Source organism: Lytechinus pictus, chromosome 12 (assembly GCF_037042905.1).
Source record: "Lytechinus pictus isolate F3 Inbred chromosome 12, Lp3.0, whole genome shotgun sequence".
Lineage (NCBI taxonomy): Eukaryota > Metazoa > Echinodermata > Echinoidea > Temnopleuroida > Toxopneustidae > Lytechinus > Lytechinus pictus.
Genome location: NC_087256.1, coordinates 12,445,291 through 12,460,547, shown reverse-complemented (window position 1 = coordinate 12,460,547; position 15,257 = coordinate 12,445,291). Strand labels below are relative to the sequence as shown.

At 34.6% G+C, this 15,257-nt stretch overlaps 1 protein-coding gene across 5 annotated transcripts in view; it reads right to left on the bottom strand.

Annotated features, from left to right (window-relative positions):
- The window catches only part of LOC129273539 (protein O-GlcNAcase-like), a 36,623-nt gene extending 25,082 nt beyond the window's left edge, over nt 1-11,541 (bottom strand). For all 5 annotated transcript variants that reach the window (XR_010295352.1, XM_054910586.2, XM_054910588.2 and 2 more), the window contains exons 1-5: nt 11,070-11,541; nt 6,252-6,401; nt 2,783-2,913; nt 2,141-2,309; nt 483-581 (exon numbers count right to left, since the gene is read on the bottom strand). Coding sequence is in view for 4 of the 5 variants with exons in the window: in XM_054910586.2 (XP_054766561.2) it covers nt 483-581; nt 2,141-2,309; nt 2,783-2,913; nt 6,252-6,401; nt 11,070-11,106 (586 nt within the window). In the remaining variant the exon portion in view is untranslated. The remainder of the gene's footprint in view (nt 1-482; nt 582-2,140; nt 2,310-2,782; nt 2,914-6,251; nt 6,402-11,069) is intronic.
- Nucleotides 11,542-15,257: the final 3,716 nt, after the last annotated feature.

The following is a 15,257-nucleotide window of genomic DNA, read 5'->3' as shown; positions in this document are numbered from 1 at the left end:
ATGAAAAAAAAAAAAAAATTGTGACAAATTTATAATCAATACTGTTATTACAATTTATATATTTAATATGTTATATGTGAGCAAAGATGGCTAATTAGTCATAAAAAACTGTTTTGTTTACTACTTTGTAGCTGTCCCTGATCTTTTTGCAATAGTTATCTCAGAAAACAAAATTAACAAAAAAATAACATCAAACTTATTCAAAACAAAACACTGCGAACTTACACATCAAGTTGTAAAATTGAAATCATTCTAATGAATTTAACTATAATTGAAGACAAATTATAATACACACAAAAGTGAAGAACTTACAAAATACTGTAGATCAAGATGTGACCCCAAAAATGATCAAATTACTTAAATGGAAATCTTAAAAAAAAATCATTGTTAATATTTTGGAAAATCAGTCATTTTTACAATTATTATTACATTGAAAAAAAATATACTCTGCAGAGATACAAGAGTAATGCACTAAATCCTACCTGTCCACATGACCATGATGTCTGGAAGAAGTTTACTACCAATCGTCTGAAGATATTCTGAATTCTTTACGGAAGGCTGAGCACGGGTCCCACAATACTCTGCAAAAAATACAACATTCCAAAATCAAAATCCCTTTCTCCGATTACCAGAATAATTTGTGTTAATGAGAGTAAGACTCTTGGGTCATACTTGAGAAAACATTGAATGCAAAATAGTAACTTTTCAAAAAACACCGCACAGGGGCCATTTGCTTCTGTGAAACATGCATGCGATATGAATCAATTCTAAAATGCATATTTTTGTATTGATCTGTCTATTATCAATTGATTAACCATCTCACCACATCTTATCCTGAGGGGGGAGGAGGGAAGGGGGGGGGAGGAGGGAAGGGGGGGAGGAGGGAGGGGGGGGGGGGGAGGAGGGAGGTGGGTCTTCCACAAGGAGTTCAGTGTGACTTAGAATAATGACAACATGCACATGATATTTCACGTGCAATCTCAGTGATTTATATTCGGTTGTGTGCATCCTCTGAGCATGATTTAACCAGTGCGCTGCAGTGTTATGTACCGCAAGCAAATTGGCATTTAAAGTGCAATATTTTTGTGAGTGTCTAACTCTGTAAAAAACAATTTGTGGTGAATTGAATCCTTGAATGCACTAAACACTAGAGGAGCAGTAGCTCAAGAAGAAGTAATTAAATTAGTGCGCACTATTAAGAGCACTATATATATTTATATATGTACTTGATTGCTAATACCATTAATTTCCAAAACTGCTCACATGGTGAAAATTATATTCATATATAAACTGTTCATTTTTGTTTCATACTCTACTCATGAGATTATAAAAATTTTGATTTTGTGTATGTTTTCATGAATTTAAGATTGTCAATGGATTATAAATATTGCAAAACTGTATAAATCCTTTCAGGGAGTCTCCTACATTAAGTTAACCAACAGGAAATTATTTCATTAGGAATACCGCAATGAAGGTGTTACATGTATATCATGAAACGCTAAGAAGCACATGTATAATCATGCTCACTATTGGATTGTGGTTGCATTGTACTTTTTGTTGAACTGTTATAATCTTACACCACTCTCTATACACAATACATGATTTACTTTGCAGAATCAACTGTACTTTATAAAGTTTTTGCATGCGAAAACTTTTTATTTTAGAATAGAAAATGGCAGAAAAGGGTTATTCATTGAATAGGGGAATGTTGAAAGTGATGCAGGATTTAATAATTCATTAACAATGGTAAAATGATTGAATATTTATTTCTCCAAATATTAGCATGGTAATTATGCTAAAGATGATGATAGTTAAGATGATGGTGGTAGTGGTGATGAGATAATGACGATGATGATGACAATGATGGTGATAATGATGATGATGATAATTTTGCTGATGATGATAATGTTGGTGGGGGTGCCATGAATTCGGCAGTATTTTGCTGTAAATTATTGATGCATTCAGTGATTTTCCAGGCTTTAATTATACAATGAAAGACAAAAAAAATGTTTGCACCTCTGACTTAGAGATGTGTACAAACATTCCATTTTTCCATGTACGATTAGAGCCTGGAGTGCACTGGACAATGGTGATGATGATGATAATAATGACGACGATGATGATGGTAATAATGTCTTACCGGTTGGACAGAAGAGAAACTTTGGTTGGCCCAGATACTGGAATGCTTCATTAGTGACAGAAACCTGAGCATGGGCAAAGGATTGAAAGACCTCTGTGTCTGCCACACACATTTCTGTGTCTATGTCATCAAAAAGCAGAGCGAATGCTTCACATCCAAACTGACCAACCTGAATATTGAACGGAGTGGAATGGAATTACATGTAGGTGTACATTTATCAATCTTGACAGCGACACAAAACTTACAGTATAACAATAAAATGCAAGTTTCATGTTTAATAAAAACATAAATGACAATGTATATAAAGTTGACATAAGTACCCTTCAGAAAAAATAACATAGCTCACGAGGTACAAATATATAGGGGAAAGATGGATAACACAAATCAAAATCGCAAGAAGATGGTTTTGTAAATTCAACATCTTTCTTCCATAATTTCAAGACAAAGGTTAATGCATATACATGTATAATATCTCTTATGAAAATGCTAACACGAAAAGTTTACAAAATTACAAATATTTCAAAGTCATCAGCATTGACTTTGTGCACTATTCTTACCAAAGACAGAAGAAAAGGGGATATAAAGTTTGGTCAATATCACCATTTTACTAAATAGCATTGTGATTTGAATATTAATTCTTACCTGCTCTAATTTCCTATTGAGACATGTGACTTCTTTGGCATTGGAGAAAGTGATGTCAAGACCAGGAGAAAGGGCATAGACAAACAATATGTCATGGTCCTTGGCAGCGGATATTAAACTTGTCAGGTGCTCTGAACACAGTGAGAAGAAGTAAAAGGCAGGTGAAAGGTCAAGGTTAATATTACAACTCAAAAACAGTATCAAGCAGAAAATAATGGTAAATTAATTATTGAACTTTACCCCATGCTCACCCACATGTACCTTACAATAGCATCACCTACATGTACAGCACATGTATGTAAATGTGTATGATTAATATGAAAATTAAAATCCTCCAAGGTTCAGTAAATATATAGAGAGGGCAAAACACTCTACAAGTAAAAAAAACAAAAAACTTTTCCTTTTGTATTCAAATCCTGTTGAACATGTCTGATTTTCTGCTCAAAAAAGGAATTTTCCATTTTAGACTGTATCATTTACAATGTACGTGTATGAAGGTAAGCAACCAAGTAAAAAAAAAATATATGTAAAATACAATAACATGTGGAAAAGGTGGATTTTGTTTCTACTTCCCAGTCCTTTTTAGTATTATGTCTTCATGTTTCTAATGTGCACTTGTTACAAGCTGTGTTTTCAGATATGTTACCTGCATTACATGTATATTGTAACTTTTATAAATGTTCCTATGCGAACGTTGCTAAGGCTTTGGGAATAAATGTTAACAAATTGATAGTATTTATTTGTCTCTCTACTTATATATTTCACTTATTTCACATTCATGTGTAAAACCAATAAAAACATATATTTACAATGTGCGCAATTAAATAAGGCATTGATACATAAGGTGTTGGCCCCTTAAAAAGCACAGAGCTTATCACCGGGAGCCAAAAAATAGAATAAAAATAAGTTTAAATTCAGACAAGTATAAGATACAATGAGAAATAATTATAAAGAACAGGGGAAAAAATGGTTTGAAAAACTTAGAACATTAAGTGTTGTACATTATAAGACAATAAAACAATTAAGGAAGCAACAACAAAAAGATAAACAAACAAAGATTAATAATTAATCAATTTTAAAATTACAACGACGCTTCGGTAAACTGTTCATATTTATGAATATGTAAAATATTTTAGTGGCTGTTGAGCATTCTTTCAAAATTAAAAATGCATTATTCACCAGCATTTAAAATTTAAAGCTCTGGTACATGTAGATCATATCAAACAAGTGATTTCAGGCTTTGCACTTGTATGCATTTAAATAATTATTGATCTCACAAAAACTGTTAAAAGGCATGACAGTACCATCTGCTACTAAAGCAAATTGCAATTGTGGTTTGCTGCTGACAAGTGAAGAAATCAACTCACGAAGACTTTCACTGTTATATCCCAAATAGTGAGTTTACATGGACTGTAAACTGCAATGGACCTGGCTTGGCTGGCATTCATGCTATTTTTGTATTTGTATTCTATTATCCTTGTTATGGTCTACAGGTGTGTATACTGAAAAATATATTTTGCACATTGGTGGTTATTGACTTTGATAAAAAGCTTGAAATTCCAACAAAAACAAAAAAAGATAAAAAATATTTCCAAAAACCTTCATAGAAAGGGATGAATTAAACATTGTTGAATCTCAAAAGTAGAAAGAAAAATTCTGACAAAATGACGAGGAATAATGCTTCAAGGTTTCAAGGAAAGTTATTAACTATCTAAATTAATGTTTGCAAATTTACAGTATACCATACCAAACAGTGCTCAGTAGGCAGATCACATTTGGCCAAAGTAGTGGAAAAAGGCAACACAGTGATTTATATTTCCAAGAAAAGAATTTTCAAGGGGGCAAAAATTCTAAATTAAGAAATTAATGTTCGATGACCCACTTGTATTGGACCCAATTCTCATTTTAGTGTGTAGATACGATTACGATCAATCAAAGCAGTCTTGGACACTATCTTACGGTAGACTTGGAAACCAGTATTGAAATCCATCTTGTGATATGGTTTTCCAGAATGCTTTGCCTTGTTAATCTGAGTGGATGGTAGATTTGACGACAAAACTGGTCTTGAGGAAGTGCTCTTTGCCCGGAAGTAGAAAAGTGTAAGCATGTTTGGCATGCTACTTTTTTTTATCCCACATGTTAAAGGTGTTTACAGAATACTGTCGATATATGCATTTTCTGTTAATGTTCAGCCGTACTTTTTAAATATCAGATTACCCCTCAAAGTCTTATAGGGTGTTGTCTTGGGTTGAGTCAGCATAATGGTTACATATATCTCGAAAAACATTTGACCCAACTGAGGGCATTTCCATAGCCACTAGATTACTTTGTAAACATGAATAGATTTTGGAAACCAGTTCAAGAAAGGAGATGAGAATAGGATTTCGGAAAAAGCTCCGACCTGTGATTCCTGCCTGATCTTTTAAAGGTAACTTGCAAATTTAAACACAGTCATTTTGATTCTGAATCCTTGACAAATATTAAAGCAGGGAATAATTTTGCTTTACAAATTTGAATAGCATTTATGGTCATAAGAGAAAAGCTTTCAACTATTAATAATGTACAGTCCTATGTAAAAATATGCTGTACAAAAGACTTTACGCATAGCAATCTTTCAATTATGTGGCGCAAATTGCGATGCAATACTGGGAAAATTATTCCCTGTAAAGTATAAAGATAATCATAAGAGCATTTTAATTTAATTACATCCTTGTTAGGCTTTATTTATAGAACACGACAGAATGAGTGTTGCAACCTCACTATGAAACAGAAACCACTTTCATAATAATGTAATTACTTATTTTCCAAGACAGGACCACAGGTCCACAACATTTATATTGTCTAAAGACATGTGCAAAACATCTAGACATACTCTCAGTCATGTACACTACAGTATTTCATTTTGTACTGAATCTTTGTATGCTTTCTAACAGAGTATGAGGTAAATTCATCAGATGCTGCATATATTACTGGCATACATTTCTATATCCTGTCTGTTAAAATGATAAGAGAAAGAGAGGGGGGGAGGGGGCCTTAATTAAAATTTTGTACAAGATTTTTTCCTGATACATGTCTCTTTCTCAAAGTACTTTAAACCCTTTTCTTTGGTTGAAAATGTGCTGACCTTACACCTTTTTGGGGGGGTTCCATGATGTTGGACAGCGACAATGGCTCTGATGAAAAATCTGCACGTTAAGCCAAACAAAAAATCCAACCTTCATAAATAAATAAAACCCTAATTATTATCTTTCCATGATTCAGAGCCAAAAACTCTATAGCAATTCTAACTCTACCCCTATGCCCTCTGAGATATCAAGACCCGAGCAAATGTTGCAGGAGCAATTGTTGTGTCACCCTTTTTTTGTCAGAATACATGTAAAAAAAAGGAGCCCCCCCCCCCCGTAAATCATGGACCCACCACTGAGCAGGTGGATATCACAATGAAATGAAATGTGAATATGAAAAGTACCTGCTTCTTCTACTGAGTATAGATCTCTCCAGAATGCTCGATGTTTGCAGTCATCCTTGGGAGCATACATGTAGGTGTTCAATCCAAGACGCTGCATCAGGGAGAATAAGTTCCTTCTTTGTTCTGGGGTCCATGGCCTACCATAGAAACCTGGAGGGAAGGAGGGATGGGCAAGGCAAAATAATAAGCATGATGAATCCAGATACTTCTTATGTTCAGTACTGTAAAGAAATACATGAAATAGGCACACAACATACTAGAATATAAATGGTTTCTAGTGGATAAAAAAACCCTAAAGAATGCAGTACCTTTCAATTTACGCCATCTCCCCCCCCCCCCCACAATAAAAGGATATTTTTAAAACAAAATCAAATTTAATAATATCAACCTCCATATTTACAATTACATCTAATTCTGATGAAATTTTCAGTCTTAGGATCTACAAACCAACATCTATGGTGGTGGAAATTTCCTTTGATATCATGAGTAGATGGTGCACATGTACATGTTGCTGACACTAATGCAATGTGCTGGTCAATGCAATTTGTGTGGTTTAACTTGAAATGAATCGCTATTCTGAACACATCTACACGTACATGTATAGCTACATGTACATGCACATTACAAGTAGGTATATCCGAAGAACTGGATTTGACATGCACATGTACATCAAATACATGTAAGTGCAATACTACAGTATAGGTCATTGCAAAGTCCATCTGCACCCTTCATACTGTACATAAATAGGCCTCGCTCGGTTGTTTGCATAACCTTGCACAGGATATTAGATGAAAGACAGTAGGAGAGGGCCATAATTTCTTTCATCTGCAGCGGTGAAATCACTATGAAAGTCTGTGAACAGTGTAAAGGCTGATGATAATTTCAATTTCATTCATTTTATGTCCTTATCCACTATCCTTTATATAGATCTATCAAATACCTGTTTCACTACACAATGTATGCGTTTGTTTACATTTATGACCATTATTTTTTAGAAACATACCAGTACTTAAATTTCTTTGCCTCATATTTATGACTAATTGACTGTTAAAACTATTCAATATTACATTATGCAATTAATTTCCAAATGCACACCGTCTTTCTTCATGTCATGTTATTCTTATATTCTTAAATTTTTATATGACCTGTATCTTGTTCGTAAGAACCAATACCCTGATTTTATATAAATGTTTATTGCCTTTCTTTATGATAAAGAGATGAAAATGGGATTTACATGTACATGTAAATCATGGGAATAATGAGGGAAATACATGTGTTATATCTCAGGAAATACATACGAGTTATATCTCAGATCTCTTGAAATTGAAATCCCGATATCATGACCATCACCTACGTAGCTCACAAGATACACTCACACTGCAAGTACCCCCACACAAGACTAAAGCAACACTAGGAGATTTCATTTCTGATGTCAGCCCCACGACTATGGAACAAACATTACACAATTCAATATAGCAGCAGTGCTGACTTTGAAAACCACTATAAAATAAGTATTAAAAAAAATTTAAAAAAACATTCATATTTTATAATGGTATGCTCATTGACCCTAAATGACATTTGACCTTGATTATGTGACCTAAGACTTGTAAAGTGATACTTGATAACCCCTATGTCCATATTTCATAAAATATATCCATAAACTTTTAGTTATGATGGCAATTCAACAATTACCCCCAACATGGCCAAAGTTCACTGACCTTTGACTTTGGTCATGTGACCTGAAAACCACACAGGATGTTTGTCTAAGTGTTATGAACAGGGTCTATAACCTTTCAGAGGTATGATTGTAATTCAACAAATACCCCCAACATGGTCAAAGTTCATTGACCCTAAATTACCTTTGACCTTGATCATGTGACCTGAAACTCGCACAGGATGTTCAGTGATACTTGATTACTCTTATGTCAAAGTTTTGTGAACTAGATCCATAAGCTTTTAAAGTTATATTGGTAATTTCAAAAACTTAACCTATATGATTTCGATGTTGATTCCTCCAACATGGTCTAAGTTCATTGACCCTAAATGACCTTTGACCTTGGTCATGTCACCATTATGGCAACTACCATGGTAACCTTAATTATGATTGGCTGATTAGCCCTGTTGCCATGGTAGTTGCCATTATGGCAAAGTTACAGCAGTTGCAAGACCTTTATGAAACAGGCCCCTGGTCTAATTACAGTTTGGTCCAATAATCACTTAGTTTTAAAAATGTTCACTCGGTTAGTGTAATGCCCAAATAGTATAATTTCCACTTTCGTGTATTTGTTACACCATTGCTCAAAAAGAAATTTGGTTCATAAACAGTTTATATTTCATATGGAATATAAAGTGCTGTATAGTTCATGAATAAGTATGGCCAATAGGATAAGATCTGGAAATTAGACAAAACAAGGCAAAAGTGATTTTGTGTCTCACCCACTTATGAAACTAACCAGAAATATAGTGATTTGCGAGGGCACGCAACAGAATTGTATCGAAACTTTATTGTAAAATGACTGGGATGGAATAATACTTGTCATAATAGTCTTGCGCGTAAACTATAGTGTTGACCTGAAAATGACCTTTGACCTTACCTTACTTGGGGGACCAGCCTAACATGCAGGTCCCCCAAGTCCATCTAGCATCCAAGTTTATTTTCATCTGGTGAGTTTGACTACAACTCTGCGCATCCCAATTCCCGACACAGTCACAGTGTACTGTGTTCGGGCTGCCGCAGTAGGCTAAGCCCTCATTCATTTGTCATGGCAGTATTTTATAGGCCTAGCCCTAGGGCCTAGGCCTAAATTCAAAACCTAACATTGCAGTCTCCTAACTGTAGTAGGGGCCTACCAACATTAGGTGATTTCAAGTACGTTGTTCAGTGTTGGTTTTGAGAGCGTAAAAAGGCAGCTGAACCGAGCTCCAACACCGAGCTAGGTTCAGAGGAACGATACTGATTGTGTTGTCGATAGCACATGACGTCACGCCTCTGCGCTGCTAAATCATCTCAACTTCACGCAAGAAGTCTCGACGACGAAAATGAAATCGGAGAGAAATACATTAAATTCTCATCGTACAGAATACAAATGCTTTAATTAATTCAAGAATTTGAAAGAGTGAACATCATTCTTCATCAAAATATATAAAGCTCTATTTGTACTCATCTTAACTGTATGGAAGGGGGTCCTAACTACCTAAAGCTAAGCGGGTCCTAAAGCTATGCACCACTCATCGCGCATGCAATTTTTATGGCAAATGCGCACTCTGTGTGTGGAACTGTGACTGCAGAGTGACGAACGATACTTATTCAATATATTCTACAGAGTAGGATGGGGGATCGGGTGTCCGGACACTTTATATTTTTGAAGCCTTCTTTTTTGTCTTAAGATTACACTAAAAATATGAATTCAATAGTTGTAATCATCTTCTATTTTATTCTCTATAATATTTTCTAAAATTTTGTACTTAAATTTGATGAAACTTCGCTTGTAATTTTTTCCAAATGACTTTCTAAAATTGATCGTCCGGACACACAACAACTGGGTATACAGAGGCTGCTGTAAATCTCTAAATGCAGAGAAAACCAACTACTGTTTGGAATTTTGAAGTTATATTCGCTTTAATTTCATTTTATCCTATATATAATAATGTGAACATATTTTAGAAATTGAGGCACAATACTATTTTTTTGCATGATAAATTGAACGCATAGCTTTAGGACCCCTTTTACATCGGGCGGCGAAATCAAGGTGTTCGGAAAACACGGCGGGATTTTCGTATTACGTGAGTTTGTGATATTTTCTTCTTGGATAATGATCTTTATGTTTGCCACAAATTAGTGAAAGGTAATTTGTTCAAATATTAAAATTGGCATAATATCTTTTATCGTTTGAAAATAAAGTGCGTACCGTAATGGTACTAGTATTCAACCTGTTTGGAGAGTTTCTTCAAATATACAGAAATATGGAATTTACCTGAATTTCAGACCTGTCTTATTTCAAAGAGCAAATGCTGGTTATTCTTTTCCCGTTATTTTTTTCTTCAACCCGTCAACTGCGTGCGCGGGCGATCGAATTTTACGGCGACGGTTTTTGGTACGGTACTAGTATTCAATCCGTCGGTACTAGTATTCAACCTAGTGATGAAAGATGGTCCTGTCTCTCAATCTGCCCTTGTCCCATCCGACTATGGACTAGACCATTTGAGATGAGACCAAACAGGGAATTAATCAAAGCCAGAGACTTACATAGATCTAGATCTAATTTAGCAATCTAGACCTTTTTAAGATTTGCTATCAATCCTCACTAGGTTGAATACTAGTACCATTCAGTGCAAAAGGCCATCGCCGCATAATTCGATCCTCTGCGCACACAGTCGACAGATTGATAAAGAAAATACTCACAACAGATTACCCTGGAAATAACAAAGGTATGAAATTAAGATAAATTCCCTATTTCTAGATATTTTGGGGAATATGTCAAAATCTTTGAATTATGCCGGGTTGAATACTAGTAGTAGTACCCACGGTAGCTGCCTTTAGGTCCCCCCCATCATAAAGCTAATTTTACGGGGATGTTTCATCGTGTAACTAAAGTCTTACATCATATTTTCCGAGGTCAATCCCAACACCGGCCTAATTTCAAGCAGTGTTGTGGATGGTGTTGTCACAACACCAACACCAGATTTCAACACCGTACTTGAAATCACCCATTTTGTAAGTAAAGACTAAACTAAAGTAACAAATAACAGTAACACTAACAACAGTTTTTAGAAAACTTTGATTCCAACTTTGATTTGAAATTAAGATTTTGTTCTTACCCTCAACAGCACCGCACAAAAATTCAGGTGCAAACATGATTCATATTCAAGTGCAACAGCAACTGACTTGTTCTTCTTTAATCTTGGTTTTTGTGCCAGAAGATACGCAGTCGTTTTGACAGATGCAGATATCCACTCTCTACGACTCCTAGCTAACCTAACGTCGGGCCTAGCTGATCGGCTGAACTCGGACTCAATCACTCACTCAATCAGACTCGACTCGATACGTCGAGTCAGACGAACTGACGATAAGTTCTGATTCTTGGACTTGGTATGATTGAATCCAGCTTCTGTTCGCTTGAAAGACAATAATATCAGCGAATCTGTAGTGTAGTAGGAGTGGATGTGACATAAGAAGAATTCTGGAAATCATTCATCTTAATTCTTAAACAGTTCCGGAACTGCCTAAATCCAGTTCTTGTGTGTGTTCATTTATACCGGGTATTATAGTCGAGATCGATCGAATACACGTAAATCCTTGGCTTTTAGACAGCTCGGCCCAGAATGAAGTGTACACTAAAAAAGCTCGAACCACTAGATTCATTGAAAATTACTTTCAACATTTCATTCGAAATCAATGTTCATATCAATAAACAGAAGGAATCAAAGAAAACCACAGGAAGGCCCATAGATACACATGTTTTAGATATCATGAAGTTATTTTGAAAACACAAGGTGCCTGAAAAAACCGTAGAGAGACAATTTTTTATCAAATTTTCGCCCATAGGGCTTCACCAGGATACACTAATGTTTCATGTTTAATGGAATATTCACGAGGCGTAGTCTGACTCGAAATTGATTGATTTTATTCGTCAAGAATATCACAGGAGATTACAATGAAATTGAAGAATACCTTGACAGGATAGCCCATGAAAGCCGAAAGGCTTATTTCCAATGGGGTCCTATACTAGTATAAAACATTAACATATTGTAACAAAAAGTATAAACTACGACAAGTACTGGAATAAGGTGTAAAAATAAAATACATACATACATATCCATCAGTCAAATAATTTGCAAACATCTGAAGCAAACAATAATCTTCCTAATATATGAAACAAGATTATATTTTAACATACCCTACATTATCTACAATACTAGAAACCAACTGTACAAAATGTGTGATTTTTACTGGTAATACTGTTCTCGAGTAGCTTCAGTTTTAGGTGCTTCTTTTAAGGTCAAGTCCACCTCAGAAAATTGAATTTGAATTAATAGAGAAAAATTAGAGAAGCACAATGCTAAAAATTTCATCAAAATCGGATGTAAAATAAGGAAGTTATGACATTACGGTTTCGCTTATTTTTCACAAAATAGTTGTATGCACAATAATTAGTCACATGAAAATGAAAGAATATATAGATGACGTCCCTCTCTCACTATTTATTTTGTTTTTTATTGTTTGAATTATACAATATTTCAATTTTTACAGATTTGACAATAAGGAGCATTTTGACTGCACCATGAAATGTTAAACAATGGTAAATCCACATGTTCAGGGCGAAATAAAACTTTGTTTCACAGGACAATGAGGAGAAAATTAGAATATTTCATATTTCATATAATAACAAAAGAACTAGCGAGTGAGTGATGTCATCAGTTCTCTCATTTGCATACTGACCGAGATGTGCATATAACTATTTTGTGAAATTAAGCGAAACTTAAAAATCTCATAACTTTCTTATTTTACATCCGATTTTGATTAAATTTTCAGTGTTGTGCTTGTTGGATTTTTCTCTTTTTAGTCAAATCAACTTTTTGTTGGAGTGGACTTGTCCATTAATGCACTCTTAAATTGAGAAAAAAAATTAACAGCTTTTACTTGATTAGGAAGAGCATTCCAAGATTGGATGCCATTAAATTAAAAGTGTTCCCTATATATGTCCTTCACGTTTTGGTAATACAAAATTAAAATTACTATTTCGAGTATCGTACCTATGGATATTTGATATACATGCGGGTGAAATTATTTGCTATATAATGATCTAATGTATCCGAATAGAATATTTTATGCATGTGGTGTAATACTAATTGTTGTGATCTGTGATGTACATGAAGTAATCCTGCTTTTCAAGTTCATTACATCCGACATGTGCTCTTGGTCCTATAAAACATTTATGTATCTCACAATTTTATTTTGAATTATTCTTAGCTTTTTCTTATCCGTAATACCCATGCAGACTACCGTACCAAGCCGCATTAGCATAGTCGAATCACTAAACTGGAAATACGTATTTCCAGTTCAGTCGAATATACATTGTATTAAAGCAAAGCATAAAATACGTCTAGACTTCATATTCAAACAGGTTTGATATCTATACAAACATTTTAAGCGTGAATTTGCCCTTTTGGCGATTGAGTCTATATACCAAACCCGTCCATGATAGGTTACTTGTTAAATTAATTCCCAAATATTTTACTGAATCTTTTCTGTCAATTACCTGATTATTATATATGAAACCTTGAAATCGTGTGTATATCTTAACTTTCTTTTTGAACAAAATAAAATGATTTCCGTTTTCCCAACGTGTAAACTAAGCTTGTTGTCAGACATCCATTCGATGCAATTTGCCAAATCTGCACTATAAGTTTTTTATCAATTATCTTGGGATTTGTATCTGAATATAGTAAGACACTATATATCATCAGCATATATAAAATTAATTTAGATTCTTTAATACGAATACACGTATCATTTATGTAAGACATAAAAAGAATGTGGCCTAAAATGCTTCATTGAGGAACTCCGCATTCAATAGGCAGTGAATCAGAAAGAACCGTCTGCATGGTAACTATACTTGATGACGGTTAGATAAATATGATCTAAACCATGCCACACATGCAGAGTCTAAACCCATCACTTCTAATTTCTTTAAAAGTATGTTATGATTTACATGCAGTATCAAAGGCTTTTTGTATAAGTCTAGGAGAACCATTCTAACCATGCGCCCATGTGAAATTTCATTCCTGATAAAATCTGTTAAATGTATATTAAACAAGTTTCACTGGAATATCCGTTACGAAAGCCGGACTGAAATTTATATATTAGCTTGGTTTCTTGAAAGTATTTCTCCACTTGAGCATGAACAGATTTTTCCAAAATTTTCGACACAGGGGCGTCGATCCATTTTTCAGATTGGGGGGGGGGGGGCAAAATCATGAATCTAATTTCGAAAGGCGCTCGATCACACAAAACAAACAAACTCACACACACATATGCCTATATATATATATATATATATATAACGATATTGCGATCCGCGTGTTGGACATAGATGATATTAATGAGGCAAAATGGTAAAGCATTGTACTTAGTTCCAACTGAGTTTAGAGACGTTCATATATATATATATATGACTCATGAGATAGAGACACATAATATCTCACCAACAAATTAATGCGAGCGCGAAGCGCGAGCTGAAATTTCTTTATATTCAGACCTGAAAGCTTGATATTCTAAGAATTTTTGGTACCAATGATTAAGATGGGTATCTAAAAAACAATAGATGCGAGCGCGAAGCGCGAGCTGAAAATTTTGATATTTCGATCTGAAAAAAAATTGAGTTTAATGGACGTTTTTAATAAAGAACGAGATATAGATTCAACAAAAGATTATTGCAAATCGAAGTGGGAGTTCTTTTAAGGCTTAGAACTGAAAATGGGACATTCTATTCAGCTATTTGATCAAGAAAAGTATGGGTTTTGCTACAGAAATGATGCGAGCGCGAAGCGTGAGCTGAAAATATTTCATATTCCAATCTGAAAAGCGGACATTTTGAGCACGATTTTAGATAAAGAACAAGTTGTGTATCTCAATCTCGCTTGCTGATTTCTCTGTAACATTACAATCTTATTTTATTTTTTGCACATGCCGAATTATTGGGGGGGGGGGGCAAAACGATATGTTTGCCCCCCAATATTTTCATTGGTGGGGCGATCGCCCCCCTGCCCCCCCCCCAGGATCGACGCCTCTGCTTAATAATAATAATAATAATAATAACATTTGTAGGGCGCTTTATACTGGTGTTTCAAAGCGCACAGGTTGGCAGATTATAATAATATACAGTCAATCGGTCAAAAAAAAAAAGAAAAAAAAAAGTTATGAGAAAAGGTGAGCTTTAAGTGACGATTTGAAAATTTCCACGGAGGGAGCATTTTGGATATGAATTGGAAGTTTATTCCAGAGGG